This window comes from Serinus canaria, chromosome 1A (assembly GCF_022539315.1).
Source record: "Serinus canaria isolate serCan28SL12 chromosome 1A, serCan2020, whole genome shotgun sequence".
Classification (NCBI taxonomy): Eukaryota; Metazoa; Chordata; class Aves; order Passeriformes; family Fringillidae; genus Serinus; species Serinus canaria.
This window is the reverse complement of record NC_066314.1, coordinates 9764020-9784884: the sequence shown is the minus strand read 5'-3', so window position 1 is coordinate 9784884 and position 20865 is coordinate 9764020. Positions and strand designations below refer to the sequence as shown.

General features: G+C 35.0%; 1 protein-coding gene across 4 annotated transcripts in view; it reads right to left on the bottom strand.

Annotated features, from left to right (window-relative positions):
- Positions 1 to 20865, bottom strand: part of CACNA2D1 (calcium voltage-gated channel auxiliary subunit alpha2delta 1) — a 359850-nt gene that overhangs the window by 96101 nt on the left and 242884 nt on the right. For all 4 annotated transcript variants that reach the window (XM_050986216.1, XM_030237746.2, XM_050986223.1 and 1 more), the window contains exons 7-10: positions 17100 to 17231; positions 3615 to 3684; positions 2609 to 2659; positions 1455 to 1554 (exon numbers count right to left, since the gene is read on the bottom strand). In XM_050986216.1, coding sequence (XP_050842173.1) covers positions 1455 to 1554; positions 2609 to 2659; positions 3615 to 3684; positions 17100 to 17231 — 353 coding nt within the window. The remainder of the gene's footprint in view (positions 1 to 1454; positions 1555 to 2608; positions 2660 to 3614; positions 3685 to 17099; positions 17232 to 20865) is intronic.

Here is a 20865-nt window from a genome sequence, read left to right as displayed (position 1 = left end):
AAACAACATGACCAAAATGCCCTTTTTGGTTCTGCAATCAAATTTCTGATGTGAACCTCTAAAGTTCATTCAAAGGAAAAAAATGGCCCTTACTTATTGTAAATAACAAACCCCTGGGGAAATATTCTGTAAAAATATTGAGGGTTTTTGGTCCTTTTTTGACACAAATCCCAGCCTTGAGGCCTCATTAGAATAATAGTGACCCTTAGCTAATAAAATACTCACAGCCTAAGGAAAGCTTAGCATTAACATGACTCTTTCTGTTCATCTTGGAACAAATGTAACAAAAGAGTTTGGAAATATGTGTAAATCAAGAGGTGGTAGGGATCCAGATTTTCCAGCAGGGAAAGCTGGCACAGCTCTGCTGAACATTGTAATCAATTTCCATCAGTTTATATTACAAACTTTTTTTTTTTAATTGGTGAAACTAAGAAGATTTCAACCCCCCAATACTATTACAGAGAAGCTTATTTCCTTTAATAACAATAATTTTTAAAAAATCAGGATGAGTTTGTTTGGGTTTTTTTTATTCACTGCAGTTTAAATCAAGGAAAATGGTCTTATGCACTATTAAAAGCTTTAATAAATGAAATACCATTAAGAATAAACACTTATTTGCTCCTTGCAGAAAGTTCTAGCTAGACTGTCAGAAAACCATGAAGCAATAGGTAGTTTTAAAAAAGATTTCTTTCAGTTAGATTTCAGGTCTTTCTCTCTCAGGCTGGCTACAACATGAACCTGCAAGTTGAAAATTATCTCCAAAATCATTCCAGTTACTAATCATTGAGGCTGTCTCTTGTTATTAAGAATATGCCAGTTTTCTCATATTAAATCCATAGAATCAAAACTTTACAGTTGAATAGCTTAATTAAAAAAAAAATTAGAAAACTTTTCTGGAGGCTAAAACATGACACCCAAGGTATTCTTCTGAAAATGGAAAATTTCCCATACCTTCTTCATAGATTCTTCACCCTATTTTATTATTTATTATGAGAAAAAATATTTTGCCACCCATCAAGTGGCGAAGAACTGTAAAAGTTCTCAGAAACATTTCTTGGGCAGGCCAGATAAATGGCTCCATATCTACTGTCATTATGCATCAAACAACATGAGCATTCCAAATATCTTCTGTGTAGAAAATCTGGGAAGCAGCAATTATTTCAGGGGAATTTGCATATATCAATCTAATGGGAGAGGTTTCATACAGACTATAAAATTGTACTGGAAAGGAGAATTTGGCTATGCAGGGGTTTATTTAAATTACTTTTGCCCTTCACTCAAAGGTATATGCAATATCAAATCTAGGACATTATTTTATTTTATAAGAAAACAAATACAGTATATTTTAAGTCTCTTTGCAGCTTAACATTCAAGTATCCCACATCTGGTATTAAAACTAGTTTGCTTTTGGCTTTGTTGACAATGCAAATTCTGTGGGAAGAGCAGATACTCACTGAAACTACATTCACAAAGTCATCATCAGACAAGGTCTCCAACATCTCAATGACCGACGTGCGGATCAGCTTCAATGTCAGCCCACTGACACTCCCACTCCTGAAAAAATTCACAAGAGAAAAGTTGAATTCAGCAAATATTATGTAAAACATGAAAAGAAAATACAGAGCACCCACTTTCACACTAAACTTTTCAATTTAATTCCTGAATTCTCCAACTCATCATTAGTGTTATTGAACTAATCATAATTATTCAAGTCCAAAACTGGCGCACAAAGTCCCAGTCCTGTGCCTCAGACAACATCATAATGCTACATCCTTTATTCATTTCCTTTTCAAGAAAACTGAATTTAACACCTTCAACCAATGCATTATCTAAACATTTTATACTCCTACACTCAGATTTACAGCTCTGGATTTCCAGAGATGCCAATGACAGCTTCTTTGATTCAAGGCAAAACCTAAGCTGAAGTGAAGAAATAACAAATGTTGATAAAACTCACTGCTAATATGAAAGCACTTCACCACGTGTGAAAGCATTAAATGCAAATTCTGTGCCTGAGAAGTTTTTAAGCACAAAGCAATCTGACACGTCAGGTTCAATGCTCTCTTCAGTCCCTCAACTTTGCCTACACCACAGAAGCCTTGGTAAGGCAGACAGCAAATTTTTATGCATTTCTTTGTTTGCTTTCTAGCAAATTTTTATAGTAACTGAACTTGGCAATTTTTAAATCTGTATTGTAAAACACACAAAGTCCAAATTCTTATCTTTCAGGTGCATTAAATCATTGTCACATCTATTGCAATGCTTCTAGTTGTTTGTTTTTAGGTTTGTGCTTTACAACAAATCTTGGCATGCACATAAGAAATATTCATTTGACTGCTGCAGTAATTAATGAGTTGGAAACAGAAAAATATTGAAGTGATTTAAATAAACATTCCTATGCCACCAGTTTAAATAACTTTCATGTTTGGTTTGAGCTTTTTGGAATTATTTTCTATTATGTATTCATTTTGCTCAGACCAAGATTTTTGAACCTTGCATAAATGGACCCCGTAATTGCTTCTCTATTTTTTCAGCATGCAGAGATTTGTTCCATGTCCCAAAGTACTTTCACCCCACTAATGTCAGTATTCAGACACTAAACACTTACGCATCCACTAAAATAAGCATGTCCTTGGGAGATGCTGCTCCTTGGATATACCTGAAAGAAATAAATGGTATGAAATACATAAATTTGCATAAACATTTTTTTGTGGTGATGGAAGACACTCTGGGATCTCTAAACTCAAAGAAGCTGAACCAATGGCATCCTCCTGTTGTAGCTAGTACAAAACCCATGTGTTGTTTTTTAACCCATGTGTTGTTATTTCCTCTCTGGATGTGTCTCCTAGGTAAATCTAAGTCTAAACCACATTGGGGTAGTCTGGACACAGGACATACTAATCAAAATTCACTGTTTTCACACAACTGAAAAACAGGAATGCTGTTTCATAGCTAGACCTTGATGACAGATGAATTATCACTCAGTCCAGCTTAGGCAGAAATACTTAGTCCTTTGAAAAAAAAATGTCCAACTATATCCAAGTATCAATGTGCTTTATGTCTTGAGAGGCTTACATAAAAAAATCATGAGAAGTAATTCCATCTGTCTCCCATCTTTTACACATCTAGTGATTTTATTGCTGGACTAAACCACTGAGGCATATTTTTAAATATTTCCAAAAATCTGGAAGAATGGTTCAGTCTAATATTCAGTATTATAATTTATGTTGGCAAAAAATCAGTTTTTAACTGTCTTACACCTATGAGATAGTTGTCCTCCTATGTAAAGTCCATGTAATCCAACAGTACATCAACTATAGTGGATATTGCATAACAAGAAGTACAATTTGAATTTTCTTTTATTTAGAAAAACTAAAAGTTTAAAAAGAAAATAACAATATATAAAATAAGAACCATTAGAAACAATTTTACAGTAATATCTAGAAATATAGTATATATATAGTATTTATAGTATATAATTTTAGTATAAATAATATATATATATACACCTATATCTATCTATATATCTATATATCTATCGATATATCTATCTATCATCGATCTATCTATATATATATATCTATATCTACTAAACCTTTAAAAAGACAGCTTACCATGGCCTTCTGCGTACATCATACAGATCTATTTTGTTAGGAGTTCGACTTTTGTCTACCCATGGGGAAGCTAAAAAGAAAAAAAAAAAATGTATGGAATGATAAAAAACTTTATCTCAAGTATTTTAATTACAACAATGTCATGAATCAGTACACAGACTTTGCACTATAAAAATATCAACATTTGATATGGATAAAAAAGAGTCTGTATTTGTTTTATATGCTGTTGAAATACCTAGACATCCTTATACACATTGCCACATAATACAATGCAATAAAACTATGTGTGTATGTATGTGTGTATGTATGTGTGTATGTATATGTATATGTATATGTGTGTATGTATATGTATATGTATATGTGTGTATATATATATATATATATATATATATATATATATATATATATTATGTATGTATATGTGTGTATGTCTATGGCCAAGTGTGTTGAAGAAACAGGTACTGACTTTAACTGACCACTGATTTAAATGGAACCAAAAATTCAATCTAAACACTTCAGATAATCAAATAACTTTTTTAACAACAACTCACTTAATTAAAAAAAAAATTGCTGTATATAATAATGGTATCTCAGTTATGAGCCTAAAAAATTGTTCACTGACTCAAGAGCTTTACCTAAAAATGCATATTAGAAAAGAAACATGAAAGTAGCATATTCTCTTAAAAAGAAAAAAAAAAAAGAGATGTAAATACTTATGTCTCTGTAAAGAAAATGCTAAAAATGATGACCTTTCTTAAGTGTTTAATCTAGGGTTTACCCAAATTTTCATCAAAGGTGGGAATTATTTCCTTACTAGAAAATAAAATTACCCTTTCAAAACCATGTGACAGCTTAACGAACACAAATAAAAATGTGAAAAGCTACAGGGAATGAGATAATGTTCCACAATTTGTTCTCTCACTGTATGCCAAAAGCCTTGGGGGTGCTATTTCCTGACATCAATCATTTTTCTGTCCAGGAAATAAAGAAAGATATGGGCAGCTCCAGAATTATTCCTGAAAAATAATATACCTAAGACAAAATGGAAGATTTATATCTTCACCCGTGAATATAAAGGAAGCCATCAGCTTTGAGCAGCTGCCTTTTTTTGATTTTACAAAATTAATCATTTCCTAAGAGACCAAACCATGATCTGGCCTATCACTTACTGGAACCTTTAAGGTGACTGTAACCCACATTTAGCAGCCACAGAGCACACTGTGTATTGTTGCACACCAGAAGAACCTCAAAATCTAAACCTGTCTTGTCTATGATTTCAGACAAGACCACCTGAAAGGTCCTTTGGGACCTGACAGGATAAAAGTATTTGAAATTTTCAGGTAGGAAAAAATCTGATTTTTTAAGACAGATATATGTTAAAATTCTTACTTCTGTATCATTACTTAGACATGCACAGGTTCAATTCACCAGTATTTTATGAGCCTACAAAGTCAGCACACGTTCAGTGATGGATTTTTTTGTCTCTGTCCAGGCTGTCATTTCCATAGAAATTCCATCTGAAAATCCATCTTTCAGATCCATTCCCTGAGACTTGCAAAATCTTCATGGGATGTTTTCATTTCAGTTTTTATTATGAGTGGTTTAGGTGAAATAGCAAAAATTAATCAAGATCCTGACCAAGGCTGCCATATCTTTGCCAAAACTTCCAGTCATTTCAGTGACATTCAGTAAAAAGGCTCTGCCCTACCAAAAATCTTCCTCTTAATTGACACATATCTTGGACAGCCTTCATAAACAGAGAATTATCTCAACTTGTCATCTGGATTTCTTTCTAAACAACAGGGAAAATTCAATTTACACTGGTAATGTTATTTTATTTCACATGAAAAATAAGTTCAACTCCTTAAGCGCATTTTGTATAGCAAAAGGATGGTGGTTCAAAGAGAATTTGAAGGGAGGAGCTGAAAAAGGGCATTTCTAACATCATCTTCATATACTACTGTGACAGTGAATGCTGACAGAGGCAATAATTTAAAACTGAACAAATTTTCTACAGGCAGAATGACAGAATGGCCCTTTAGCTAACATAAATTATCTACTGAAAACCATCATAGGAATATTTAGCTAGAATTCATTTGATATCACAATCTTCACATCCTATTTTAAACTACAGGGTAATTTTTCTAAGTCTAAACTAACATTTACAGAAATATGGGTTAAGATTTCATTTTAGCTGTGCAACAGATAATCATGAGAAATAATTCAGCTACTTTTCTCTGCAAAACTTGAGAGCTGCAAATACCTGTTAATGTAACACCACCTCAGAGGCAAGTACATCACATCCTTAATGGAAACACCAGTTCTCTCAACAAAGCCCTTCAGAACCAGGGCCTTTAGACTAAACAGCATGTGGCAAACCTTTCAGAAACATGAAGAAGCAAAATTTATACCAACTTGAACACCTAATACCAAAATTTGAATTTCCTGAAACTTTCCCTAGTATTTCTAAAAGCACCAAATGGTTGTATAACACTTTATAAGGGGTTTTTAACTGGAATAAAAATCTGAACACATTTAAAAATTCCTCTTCTTTGGTTTTGTTTTTTAAATATGGAGAAGATGCTCAAAACCTTTGATTGAGACAGTAAAATAAAGGATGTGAAGGCATTTTTTTCCAAACTGATCTACAGCAGAATTCCTTTGGTTAAACCTTGAGCTGCTAAACCTGGACTCAGTTCTACCATAGCTTTCAGTAGTAGCCTGGATTGCAGTGAGACACAAACTGTCCCTTTCTGAATACAACTATATTAGCAGGTAAAAAGAACAATGGAAAGGAAGCCATTCATGAGAACTAGGCTAAAAACTCTAGTAACAGTGCAATTACAAATGAACTGAGCAGCAGCCACTCAGCACACTACTGACAGCCTGTCTGGTCCTTCTGGAGATTATGAATGAGATTGTGAATGGTAACACAGATTTTGTTTTGGGTAGACAGACACAGTGGTGAACACAACAACTAAATTCTACTGTTTGCTCATTAGCATGGCTCTTGCAGTGCACACAGTCCTGGAATGACTGTCAGCAGCTTCAGGGAGATCCAGAGAAGGTCTTTAAAAACATGATTTATTACCAGGCTGTTAAATCACTATTTGCTGTGCCATGGGTCAATAAGTTTTGTTTTCCTAATAAATATATTATTTTCTTTCCAGAAAAAAAATAAAACAAGCTTCTACATGCTTAAGCTTCAAAGTCTGCACAATTTATCACAAGATATTAATGGCTGCTGGATCATGCACTAATTAAGATATATAATGTATAATGAGAAAACTTGTTCTATTGATCTTTCTGATGGTTTCTACAACCATTTACATAATCTAGTAGAAAGCCACTGCAAGGCTCTGGCTCTGCACAACATAAATAAGGACTCAGCCCTTAGTATCTTCACTCACAGCAAAGAAGGGCTGAATTCCCTCTCCAACCTCAAGAACTAACATGACTAAATCACCCATTCCTCCTAGTCTCTGTCTGGATAACACTTTTCATTTTAGATGGCTTTGAAAGGCCTGAAATGTATTCACTGATTTTAGTAACATTCTGAGCATTTATGGATATTGTTGAAATTGTTTTTAATAGGAAACTGAAATTCCCTTACGATATTTGATCTCCATATATTTGATCAATTTTGACTTATCCTGATTTAATATTTTTAAAACAACCTTTTTAATAGATGATAAATATTTTCTATGTAAAAATAAGTAAGTATGCATTAATAATTATACAAGAAATAATTAGAAGGGATGAAGACCAATGAAAGAGATGTGTTGCTTTTTGGTCCATATACAGAACACACTCTACAGCCATTTGGGGAAACTGGCTTATATCTGACTGACAAAAGCTATTATGTGGTCTAAAATAAAAGCAAAATGAAAAACACAAAAAATAGGATTACAATTTCCCCTCAAAAACTTAAATTGATCAAGGATTTTGAGATTTACAGTTTTGTTTATATAATCTATGGTTTAATACATTTTTATAAGGTTGTTTGGAACCTGGTTCACCAAAATCTTCAAGAAATCAGCCCACCACAGCTCATCGTTGCATATGAGTATCTTTGAACTGTGTCAACACTTCACAGCTCTCTGGTGCATACATCAGGCTTTACTCATGTTCCCTTTTGATGATTTTCCTGTTTGGCATGTGGATTAATTTGATACTTTATAAATTATTCATTGGGTTTGATATCCCTCCCACTTCTGTTTGCATTTTTGAGATACAAGGACTGGATATAATTCAAGCAAGAGCAAGCCATGTTTTTCTGTCATTTCTGCACATATAGAGTGGAAATCCTCAGGTTTGTTGGTTACAAGCAGAACCAGTTAATGCACTGTAGAGACTGTCACAGAGCCTAAATGAAAATATTTGCTAGGAAAGGCAGACCCTGGCTACAACCTCCCATTCTGAAGTCATGAGATGATTCCAGAGGCACAGGTGAGTGTCATGAGAGAAAATCTCCTGAAAGTTCTGCCCTGTTCTACTGGTGCAAGGAACAGAGAGGCAGAGGTGAATTATTAACAGCTTTTCATCCCTTTACATTATTAACACATTTGAGAAAAGAGGCTAAAGGATGATATTAAGAAAGGTAACAAATACCAGTTATCAAATCCCAGACTGCATCTTTTTGTTTTGACACACACTCTAAATTTTATCTTGCAATGTCTCAAACTAACAGTCATGTGGATATTCAAAATAATCAAAACCACAGACTATTCAACCCCCGGAGCCAGATTCAGCAAAGTCTTCCTCAGCCAAGGTGTAAGTTACAACATATACTTTGCTGATATTTCATAATTCTTTAAATGAATTTATGTGAAAAAAATCCTGATTTCAGATATGTGATAGCCATGTCTATTTGAGAAATGGGATATTCCTCAATTTTCTACTCAGAAAGAAGTCAGATGAATTTCAGTGTAGCAGCAGCATTTTTGTAGAATTCCTTAACTGTTTTCCAGTAAAAGGTGAAACATGATATCTAAAAATAAGAAACAGCCATAACTTTAAAAGCCCCCAACATTATTAATCATAAAGAGTTTTCAACTGCAATAATTAGTATTCAGGATATCTAAATCATAATGATGCCTTGGATTAATTCTGGTTAGTACCATCCTCCCAAGAGAGAGACTGTTACTGACCAGCTCTGTGCTGCCACACCAGATGTTCAGTCAGGACTGAATGCAGCCATTCCCTTGTGATTTTATTTCTTAGTGACTGAAATTGCCAAGACCTTAAAATGTGTTCAGGAAAAATCTAAAATAGACAGGCCTGTGCAGTATCTTCAGTAACTTTCAGAGCATCATCACAATACAGAAAAGAGAGGATAATAATCTTGGAGTTTTTTAGAATGTATTACCCATGTGGTAGTGGGTGATTATGTTATGGGCAATACAGCACTCAGTTTTATCACAAATCAGTTAAGCAAAGATTTGATATGGGAATAGCCCACACACAAACAAATATATTGATTTTTGATCCCTATGTGCCAAAACACCCAAGAGTGATTAGAATACATGCTGCAGTCTGCCACTTCAAATGAACCTCTTTCTGTTATCTTATTTCAGAAGCAAACATTCCTCTTTCTGCATGTATAAACTGAATTTCATCCTAAATGTGTTGCTTGCATTAGTTTCAGCTGGACTAGCCACCATTTCCCCAAAGAGGGGTGGAGTATCAAGAGCTTGAGAAGAAGAAGAAGGAACAAGCTGTGTGGTTTTCCTTTTTCTCCTATAAAAGCAAGTTCTGGAGATTTAAATCTGTATCATAAAGACACAAAGATGCCATGAATTTCAGCATGAAGGCATGGTGAGCTGCAGTATTTAATTCCATTAGAAATAGCAGGTTATCCTGTAACTCCATGGATCTGCCTGTGCAACTGCAAAATTCAGCACATCAGTTCTGAAAAATGAGCCATAACTGAACTTACTGTAAGATTTTTCAAATCATGAAATGAGGTTGTAGTGAGGTGGGTGCCAATCTCTTCTCTCAAGTAACAAGGGACCAGGATGAGAGGAAACAGCCTCAAGTTGTGCCAGGGGAGATTTAGGTGGGATATTAGTTAAAATTTCTTGCCAGAAAGGGTTGTGAAGCATTGACACATGCAGGAAAGTGGCAGTCACCGTGCCTGGAAGTTAAAAAAAATGTGTGCATGTGGCATTTGAGGGCATGGCTTAGTGGTAAAGGTGATGGTGGTGCTGGGCTGATGGCTACACTTAATGATCCTAGAGGCATTTTCCACCAAAAATTCTATGATGAGTATGGTTAGATACAAATCATGTCATGGCCTGTTCCTCCCTCTCAGATTTCAAGGGAAAAAAGAAAAAAAAAAAAGTGAACAACACTCAAAGAGGCTTATTTCTATGAAAGAGTAGAACTATCTGCCTCACACACACTAATTGCACTAATTGATAATTTATAAGCTGCATTACCAGGAAAGTGTTTGTGCTTTTACTTTGTTTGTCTACTTTAAAGGCTCCTTTAAATGTTGAGCTGTTAACAGGAACTAACAGCTATAAAATATAAAACCTTAAAAAAAAAAAAAAAAAAAAAAAAAAGGGACATTCTCAGTTTCTCAGTTTTGCAAGGCTTTTGATTCATTTTCTATGGATTTTTAGGCTTTCCAGTCTCTTAGTATCTGCTTCAGTAATTACTTTCTCTGGAGAGTTCAATATCATGGCCACAGCAGTATTGCTTGCCATTAATTGCTAACACAAGAGCAGCTGTGCACAGCAAGTTCTTCATTTTGAGAGATACCATTTTATTTTATTAGAAATTGATTTTTAAAACTCTTCTATTATTAACTTGTCTAAGCAGGGAAAGCTCTAGTAGCCAAGTGAAACTTGATTCACTAACATCTGGAAACAGGTTAAGGGTTGGTTTTTTGTTTTTTTGGGTTTTTTTTTGGGTTTTGGTTTTTTTTTTTTTTTGGTTGTTTTTTTAATGAAGGATAAGAGATAATCCTTATTAAAATAGCTCTGTTCTATCTATATTTTTAATCCAAAATTTTGAAGACTTTAGGGACAAGATTATTTTTCTGGAAAATCATCACTGAAGTGCTGCTTTCTTTATGTGTGAATTTTTCCATTTAATACCTTATAAGCTCAAATTCCATAGGAATATACTATTAAAATACTGGCATGGGCAATGCAAAGAGATTTTTTTCTAATTAATCAAAATTTCCATCACATTATACCTACTTATTACATAAATAAAGGAAGACCAAGTAGAAGGCAAGTCTACAGTAAAGAAAGGGAAGAATGCAGCAGTTCTTTTCACTGTACTCTTCAGTACTGATATGACAAACATCCAGAGGAGATTACCAGACCTGCTGATATTTAAACTGAATTTAGGTATGAGTTATCAAAAATGCACACTCAATACTAAAAGAATTGTTGCTATGCATACCCCTGGCTTGAATACCTAACCTTCAGAGGATCACTGAAGAAGCCATTATATCTCTATAACTGTTTCTTTTATCTGCAAAATGAGAACAAAATGATGTTTTAGTTATTTTTTTTTTAACCAGAAGTGTTTTGCAGATGAAAACTTGTGTTTTATATCCATGAAGGATACATATGACATGCAGTACAACACAAAATAATCCAGGTGTCTCTGAGAACACAAAGTCTCCTGGAACAAAACTGAAGAACTTTGCAGTATTTAAGAAAGAAAACAGCATTCAGTGCTGTCCACTGGGAAAAGCTGCCAGCACACATTGTCCCTTCAGTCACACCATGGGACTCTCTAAAGGGTTCCAATAAAACTCTGGCTTACCCTGTTTAATAACATAGACACATCTTTAAGCTGAGGGAGCTGATGAATTTACTAATCACATGTATTCATGATCAGGGCATGATCATGATTCTTACTTAAAGTAAGAATTCTTCTCTAATACAGGTCATACAGGTAAGGTCAAATGAAGAGGACAAGTTTGTGTGTCCAGGTGATGTGATAAGGGAAGGGTGTGGAGCTGCAGGTTGGACTCTGCTTTCTCCTCTGTGAAAGACCCCAACAAAAATCCTCCACAAAGACAACAGAAAGAAGTCACAGATCTATGCAGATGTTTGGGAGACTGGAAGATATATATTTTGCCAGAAATACCATATTGTGAACACCAGCTTTCAGCTGAACTTCCCATAGGCCCTTGTTAAATTTCCAGGTAGAATTGGGAAGATTTGGGACAGCTGGGAACAGGATAGTATTTCTTTCTCAGTTTTATTTTTGTTATGAGTTGACTCAACCTTTTGGATCTTAACCAAGTGGGGCACATTCTCACCTTCAGACCTTTGGTCACTGCAGACCAAACACTGTCCCAGTGTTCCTGTGCTCAGCATTTCCTCATAAAAGATGCTGAATCTACTCATGCATCATCATGCCACTGCTATGGATATTATAGATTCCACTAGCTGAAATCTGAAACTATCAGCACTATCAGTCTCCCTATCAGTATTACCCTTTCTAGTATAACCCTTGGGAAAATTGTTATTTAGTGTACTTCCCCAACAGAGCTGAGTCAGAGTTGCTGATCAAAGAGCTTTTTACTAAACATTCATCTAAATCAGGGCTGTGTTTTCATTTGAGTAATCCTATGCAACCAATTTTCCTTAAGTAGATTTATTAGTGTAGCTAGAAAGCCTCCTGTATCATATTTAACTACAAATAAATGTCTGCTGTCTGCAGTCCAAAAAAACCAAAACAAAAATACCCCAAAAAGACCCAACAAAATGAACAAAGGGAGAGATGGTATCTGATAAAAGGCACATAAATACAAAGTTTTTTTTAAAGTTTGTTTAATTAGTAATTGCTGCAGTGAAAATAATATGCCTCCCACTGCAGTATTTAAATGAAACATTGATTAACAATTATAATCCTAATTATTTCTATAATTAAAAAGAATTTCATGATTAAAAGAGGAACTAGTTACCTTATATCAACACTTCCAAGTAGTCCACCAAAAAAATTATATTAAATTGTTCTTCTAGACAGCTGCTTTCTAAAACCTAGCATTCAAATTACCTGGATAGATGCCTCACAAAATTTAAGTAATTTAATATCTGTCAAATCATATTAAACTACTTAAATTAATTTATTTTTGAGCAATAGATTTGTCCAGTGCTCTGTGGTTAATTATAAATTAAAACTGAAACCTGATCTAGATTGAAATACCATGCTGTCCACACAGCACCAACAAACCCCTACATGTGCAAACCCACAAGTTACAGGTTCAAATATTTATAAAAAACCAGAAAAAGTTTCAATTGGATTGGAATGAATTGCTAATTTCAATGATCTTAATAAATCACTGCAAGAGTACTGCTTTTATTTTGAATCAAAAAATACTGAAAGCCTCTGTCTGGACTAGAATTAGTCAAGAGTCACCTTAAAATGACATCTTCAAAGCCAATAAAAGGTTCTGGAATTAGACTTATGAAGTCAAATAACTAGGCAGGTAGATGTACATCTCCTGCTAGTAAGGGGAAAGCAATTCAACATTTCTAATAATTTGGGCTCTCTTGCCCTATCACTGAGAACCCAAATTTTGAACTTAATGACTCATAGTTTTACCTAAGAAACTCCTCTGGTTTTGTTTACTGTTTTCATAATACTGAATTTCAGCAGTGTTTGTGAAAAAGAGTCCCACAAAATATATTTGAGCTTCCTTTCACAGCACTTTTGAAAACGGGCTATTACTCTTGAGTTATACATCAATGATGGAAAACTGCTTGCAGGAAAAAGGCTGAAAATTTCTAGTATTTTTAATAATATTATTTTTATTTATATTTAAGTTACCCAAAATTATTACATTTATCATCTACTTTTAAAATAAATTCAATTGACAATTTTATGAGTCAATCTGTTCACTTGTTATAAAAATCTGAAAGATTTTAACTGTAGTTAAGAATCATTAAATGTAAAACAAAACTCATAAAATATCCAAATTTTGTGCCACTGTTTATTTTATATTAAACTGGTCTTTCTACCCTTGAGGGAGTTGACAGTTCCTACCAGTTTACTGTCTCTGGAAAACCCACTCGGTATTCCTTTGAGTCAAGTTTTTAAATATTCCCTAACTCAACCTTCCTCCACTGGGAACAAGGTGTCCTTATTCCAGAATTTCCTTTTGCTTTTGGAAGAGGGCTTGTCTTACAATGGATGAAAGACTAATTCCTGATTTGTGCCTTTAAACATATGAATGAGCATATGTTACATCCTTCTTGAAAGTTTCATGGACTTGAAATTCTTTTTTTTGAGGTGTTTTATTCAATTGCTGTTTACTTTTGAGTTCTTCAGAGCTCATAGAGTAGCTAATGGAAATCTCAGAATTGCTCTTGGCATCTTCTGTCAAAATAGATGATTGACAGTGGAGCAACAGAGCCTAGAATTTCTCTTCAAAAAAAAGCTGCCATGAGAATATTGATAGTAATGTGAGAGAATGGAATGGTTAATGGCTTAAACATTGCTAAAATCCTCTAAGAACCTTTTCACAGCTGCAAGGGTTCTCCATCCCTGCCCACCAAACCCCACACATGACTGCTCACTGGAACTGGGACTGCAGCAGGAGCTCAGGATAGGATAACTTGGGATAAGTCTAGGGGGAAGAATGGACCCACAGGTGGTAGGGGAAGAGTGGGGTGCCTGTGGCTCAAGCATTCATATTTTACACATTCTTCTCACAGGGCTGCTGGTAGGAAGATCCCTTCATGCTGTTGGTTACTATGGTGAAAAGGACAGCCCAAGAGCCTCCTGAGAACAGAAGTGATGTACCCTTTGGCCATGACTCAGAGCAGTGGGACAATATCAGACAAAAAACATTAATACACAAAAACTCTGTTTGAAAATGCCCTTTGTAGCTTAGAGGTACTGAAGGGTTTTTTTAACATGGGAAGAAAGACTGGGTGAATATGTTCCAGATAATAATGAACAGACTTATCTATGCATTTTATTTTGGGTTTTGATATTTCCAAATTCTTTCACAAATATCCTCACTATGGAAAAATTAATCATCTTGAAACAGGCTTTCCAAAAGCCAATATAATGAAGCATTTTTTTACAATTTATAACATAATTTTCAAAATGCAAATGTGAAAAGCATCCACTTCAGCATATGAAACCTGAATTAATTTTTAGAACATCTGTTATGTCAGCAAACTGAGAAAAAGTTTACAACAAGAGAGGAATGGAGAGCCTTGCACAAAGACCTGTTATACAAACCTAAAATGCAAAAGGCTTTTCAATTTGAGCTACCATGGGAAGCAGATGCACAAAACAGATATAACCTACAGAGTATCAGACTGCTCTACACTGTGTATGTATGTCCAGCATTTAAGAACTGGGGAATTAGGAGTTTATGAAGTTATGTTCTGACAGAATTGGACAGCTGTTAAATACTTGGCTATGGAATAAATAGCATGTGTGAGTATATGGGCTTCACACAAAATTTAAAATTGCATTTAGATGAAGTATATATAAGTAACATTTGCACCTACAAAACAGAGACCAGCTTTTCCCATTTATACAGCTGTTCTAAGGAAGAATACATAGAGATTTTGAGGCTTCTATGTTGTGTTGGTGAACAACTGGATTAGACAGGTTAGCTAGATATAAGAATGTGTTTTTAAATGTAATTTTAAAAATACATTATTTAATATAGGAATGTATTTTTAAAATTTTAAATTTATTTTTAAATATGGGATTTATTTTCAAGTGAAATATTATTTCCGATAGATTGGCTGAGAGATATATTTAAGAAACATTCTTTTTCAGTACTAAAAAAACATCACATAGTAAGCCATTACAAGTGCTGGCCCCACGCATGATGATAGATCCCAAAAGCATTGAAAGAATTGGAAAACAAAATAAATAATAAATCTGAATTTTCAATATTTTTTTTCTGCAACATCTCCCTGTATTTATTTCATGATCATCCAGCATGACAAAACAAACAGGATTCAAGTGCTAGGAAATATTCTTCCTGTAAACTAGCCTGAGGCAGTTTCTCTGCCTGTGCTAGCACTTGTGCTAATGGTACAATAACAGCTTTAGAATAATCCCCTTCACCCTTAGAAAAACAAATAATCTTGTGTAAACAGAAGAGAAAGGTTCTCAAAATTCCTCCTCAGGCAGTTGTAGGCATGAGTTAACATGCTTCACACAATTGTTATGTGTGTAGTGGACACATTATTCAGGCATTGATAAGAGCATCACTTAACAGCAGCAGCAGCAGCAGCACAGGTCTTGCCATAAACCAAGGCTTTCCTTTACATAGCAAATAACAAAAATCAAATTCAGGCTACTCATTATCTAAATTCAGTAAAATATACATCTATTTAAATGAATTAGTGTGATAAACTGATGAGATTCTTTGGTGAAACAGATGCTGGTTGAAGTAATCAAGTAGAATTGATCTTAGCTCTAACAGCAAAGATGTACCTGTCAGAGGTTGTGGATTCTGAGAGACATGAACATAGCATGGTGTACTCACATTTTCACTGATGTTAAACATGACTATATGTCTGTTTTCCTTGTTGCTATCTTTAAAACTAGACAAGCACAAAAATCTCATCTGCAAATATTTAAATGATTATTTACACAAGCTATTGAAAATAATAGAAAAATTAAACTCTTCTGCTTTTCAAATTACATAATCTTCTGTTCTTCTTACTTAAAAAAATATTAATTACATATTTCACTCCCAGTTCCTTCCCCCTCATGTTAGCTTTATGCCAGAATAATTTCACAGTCCTTGAGTGTGTAATTCTGATATAAAGAAACAGTGCCAATGTCAAAAAGCAAGTTTTAGTTATATTTCACTGCTCGTAGATAATTCAGAATATTTTCAATGCAATACATGGCATAGGACAGATTTCTAGTGTGGAATCCCAGGGCACTGGGAATATTTCTCTGTCTGCTCTAGGGTGCCCTGACCCCCAGGGGAGCACTGACTTTGACCCTCATTCATGGAAAAAATTTCCTAAACTCCAGAATAGACTAGAATCCACAAAAATGTGAAATGGATTATAGAGAGTAGTGTAGGTTTATCACTTGGTGAGAAATTGAGGTTTTGGGATTTTTAGTATGTTGTGGATGGAAGATGGAGAGCACAGGGTGTCATCCTGGGTTTCTTCTTCCTGCTTCTTCTTCCTTCTTCTTAGTGGGTTTGGGTGGCATTTTGTAATTGGGCAGAGAAGTCTGCACTGTGGGCTCTTTGGGGTCAGTTATTGGGTTAAAAGGGAAAATAATCCAGGTATCACTTCTTAATTGTATATTTTAGTCTTAACACACCTTGTAACAAGAGACTGTTGCCATTTTGTGCCTCCTAATGAAAAGCTGCTGAACTCACAGCAGTGAGACTATTTTACTGATAAGAAACAATAAACACCTGAGTCCGAACATGAATTGCTGTCTCAAGTGCCTTCAGTCAGACCCAGAGAAACCAACAACTGGGACCCCCACAGTCCAGGACAGTTCAGTTACCTGGGTAATACCTTGCCAGGCCAGTGGCACTGCCAAAAACCTGCCATAACAACGTGGGGTCCTCTTCCCGGTTTCGCTTGAACACATCATCCAGCGCTGCCGTCCAGTTGAGCTCATTTAACACGATCGTTGCTGCCAAAGACAAAACAAATCTGTTACTAGAAATTCACATCCTAACATAGGGAGCAATGGCTACAAAAAGCAAGCTGGAATATTGAGAAAGTAGTAAGATTTAATGTAACTAATCCAGAAATTAAATTTTAAGAAACAACACTTCTTTCCCATGGGCATTTTCTTTAAATTCCTAACACTCTCTTCTTCTTTTTGCATTATTTGCATGCCATGATCCTTGGTTGATTTGCACAGACAATTGTCACCCTGTTCTTCTAAAGTCCTCCTAAGCCTTCTGGTGTTTATATTTTTATAATGGAGTTTCTCATGCACTTTTCATGTAAAAAATGATTGTTTTGCATTCCTTTCTGGAGGAGGAGGGAATTGATGGACTGTTGTTTTGACCAGTGTGGTTGGAGAGGTGGCAATTTCATCCTCCAATCCATGGTCACCTTTGGAATTTAAATATTGAGGTCTGGAAATAAACATGCCCTTTTTTGCCTTGGACATCTCAGCGTGTGAATCGTTCATTTCATTTCTTATTGCAACAGACAATATCTTCTAAAAATACTTATTTTCTGAGATGCCAATCTAATTGCACTTCCCAACCACAGAGAAGACTGTTTACAGAAAAACAAATTCTGGCTAATTACAGTGTACTGCAATAAGAATGAGTAGAGTGACACCAACAAAAGAAGGTATAATATAAACCTAACAGAGATGTCCCTTTCAAAATGGATTATATGGGAAAAATACATTGACGACTTACTGCTAGGATAAAGCTGGGGCTGCATGAACAGCAGTGCTCATTAGCACACACTAAAAAGATCTTTATGTTCATAGATCTGGGCTCTGACAGTAAGGACAGCAAAGTGAATGTTACCATTTATGACTTGGGTCAATTAACTTAAAATACAAGAAAATTCACATTTCAGCTAAACACTATGTTGCCAGTTACAAAGAAAGTTACGTTCATAAAGTTCTCCTGTACCAACTTGTTTTAATCAATGAAATAGTTTATATAATGAAACCAATATGGAATATTTTAACATGTTCTATACCTTCTTGAGAAAGACCTGTATTGGGAAACTTTAAAATTGAACATTAAGTGATCAACATTGCTGCACTAAAGAATCAATGGACTAGAATCAGTAATCAATGAAATTGCACTGTGAAACAAAACACCTTCTGATAAATCATGCTTTTCACCTCAATCAGTTGTAAGTATTTCATTATTTCTCCTCCCTCCCCCACCACCAATTTTAGGTAATTTCAAATGCATAGTTATTTTTGAAAAGCAAAGGCTTTTTGATGGTTTTGTCACTAATTCTTTCTTTTGTGTTGCATACTGGGATTGTAAGCAATATTTCTTAAATTGAAGGACCTAGATCAGCAAGCCAACAGTGGAAAGCAACCTAGAGGAAAAAACCTTTGAAAAGAGCTAAAGATGTAGGTATAAATCCAATGAAAACTGCCACTTGTCATAGAGATCCTGTTGACGTTTTGGTACTGCACACAGGAAAGGAAATTCATCTTTTGCAAATGGGCAAGTCAAGCTGAAATGAAACCAATTCACATTTAAGGGACATGAGTGGCATTACAGAGCAAAATTTGGTACATAGGTCCACATTCAAGCCCCCTACTACAATAAAAAAGGCAAAAATAAGGATGGAGTGAAAGTTAACAGTTTATAGCCCATTTCCAAAGTAAGGCTCTTAAAAGGTACTAGAGAAATGAGATCACAACATTAAATTTTATAAGCTTCTTTTTAAAGGTTAAGGAGAAAATTGCTACACCACATATTTTGCAGAAAGGTTTATCTGTTTTTTTTTTCAGAGTAGTTTTAAGATATTACTTTCTAAAGAGATAGCTTTCTGAAGAAATATCAAATTAAATTTCCAACTCTTGAGATTTCCTGTAAGCAATAAGCTTGTATTATATACCTCTCTTTTTGTCAAGTAGATGATTAGAAATAAATATATGTTTATGTAAAGAAGAAAAATTCCCTGAGGCACTGTGAGATGTTAATTATAATTTTTAAATGGTTACTGTTCAATTATGTCTTAGATCCCGTTTGACCTGCTGTGCAATTAAAGATTATGCACGGACTCTCTAAACTTGACTTTGTGTCACATCTTGCTTCCAGAAGTGGCTCCATCCATTAGAAGCTCTGTCACTTAGGTAGACAAGATATTTTCACCTTGATTTTCATGCTACTGTTTCCTATTTGTAGGGACAGGCACCAATGTCTTCACTCTTGAGACCAGCGAGGGGACTCAAGAAGAAAACAGGGAGATGCGTTAGGGAAGGTTTGGGCTGGGAATCAGGGAAAGGTTCTTCATCCAGAGGGTGGCTGGGCACTGGAACAGGCTCCCCAGGGATGTGATTACAGCCCCAAGCCTGACAGAGTTCAAGAAGCATCTGGACAATGCTCTAGAGGCACACAGATCCTGGAGCCAGGAGCTGGACTTAATGATCCTGATGGGTCCCTTCCCACTTAGCATATTTTATGATTCTATGATTGCAATATCACCCAGAAATGTATTGCAAAGGGTTACATCTGTATGCTCCCACCTCTGCACATACACAGTCATAAATATGCCAATATATATCTCAAATAACCATATACCAAAAAAAGGAGATGGTCTACAGATAGTAAAATACCTAAATACTGAAGTGCCAAAACCAACAACTAGAACTGATAATTTTTGCACTTTATTAGACTTGTTGAGATTAGGCTGTAAAGTAAGAGATAAGGATTACTAGATCCTGTGTGTAATATTTGTGGGGAAGTGATGTTTTACAGTGAGATTTAAGAGTTTTATGATATTATTTATGTACCACTTCCCCTTTCCTCCTCCTCCTCTATAGCTTTCTCCTGGAGATAAATACAACAGCCTGAAAAAAAAAAATCCAAGAATCTGCAGCAAGGGGAAAAAAAACAAAACTCTCAAATGGCCCAAGACATGAAGCTGGGAAAAAAAAAATGTGGAATTCAAGAAAAGCAACAAGAACAGAGCATCTTAACAGAATGGAAACTGCAAAAAATCTGGGAAAAGGCTACTAACAGTTTGCAATACATTCCTATTCTGCAATATTGCAGATATTCCTGCACCCCAGAAATTCACAGTTAAGTGCCCAAGTCTCGTTTTTGTAATAAATCCTAACACATGACAGGCTCAACATATATCACCTTCTTACTGATTCAGTTTCTCATTATGACAAAAAATAATTAATTGTGTTTGGAACAGAAACACTGTTTATTTGGTAGGACTGATTCTCAAATAAATGATTGCCTGATCATTTAAATAATCATTCCTGCAGGGGTTTGCTATTTGTAATTCAAACTAGCTCTGTTCATTCAGGTTTTGAGTGGGGTCTTTTGGGTTTGTTTCTTGTTGTTGTTTTTGTTGAGGTTTTTTGTTTGGTTTGGTTTGGTGATTTTTTGGGTTTTTTTGGTTGATTTGTTGGTTGGATTTCTTCATTCTATCTAGAAGTATACTTGATATTGAATGCACCCACATCTGTGTTAACTAATCCAGTAATCATTAAATGAGGAAAGGGGGACTGGGAATTTTGGTTTGATTAGTTTGTTTTCCTAAGTGTTTTTCTACAGCTGCTATTAATGTTTTCCTTTTGCTAAAGCATAGACCCT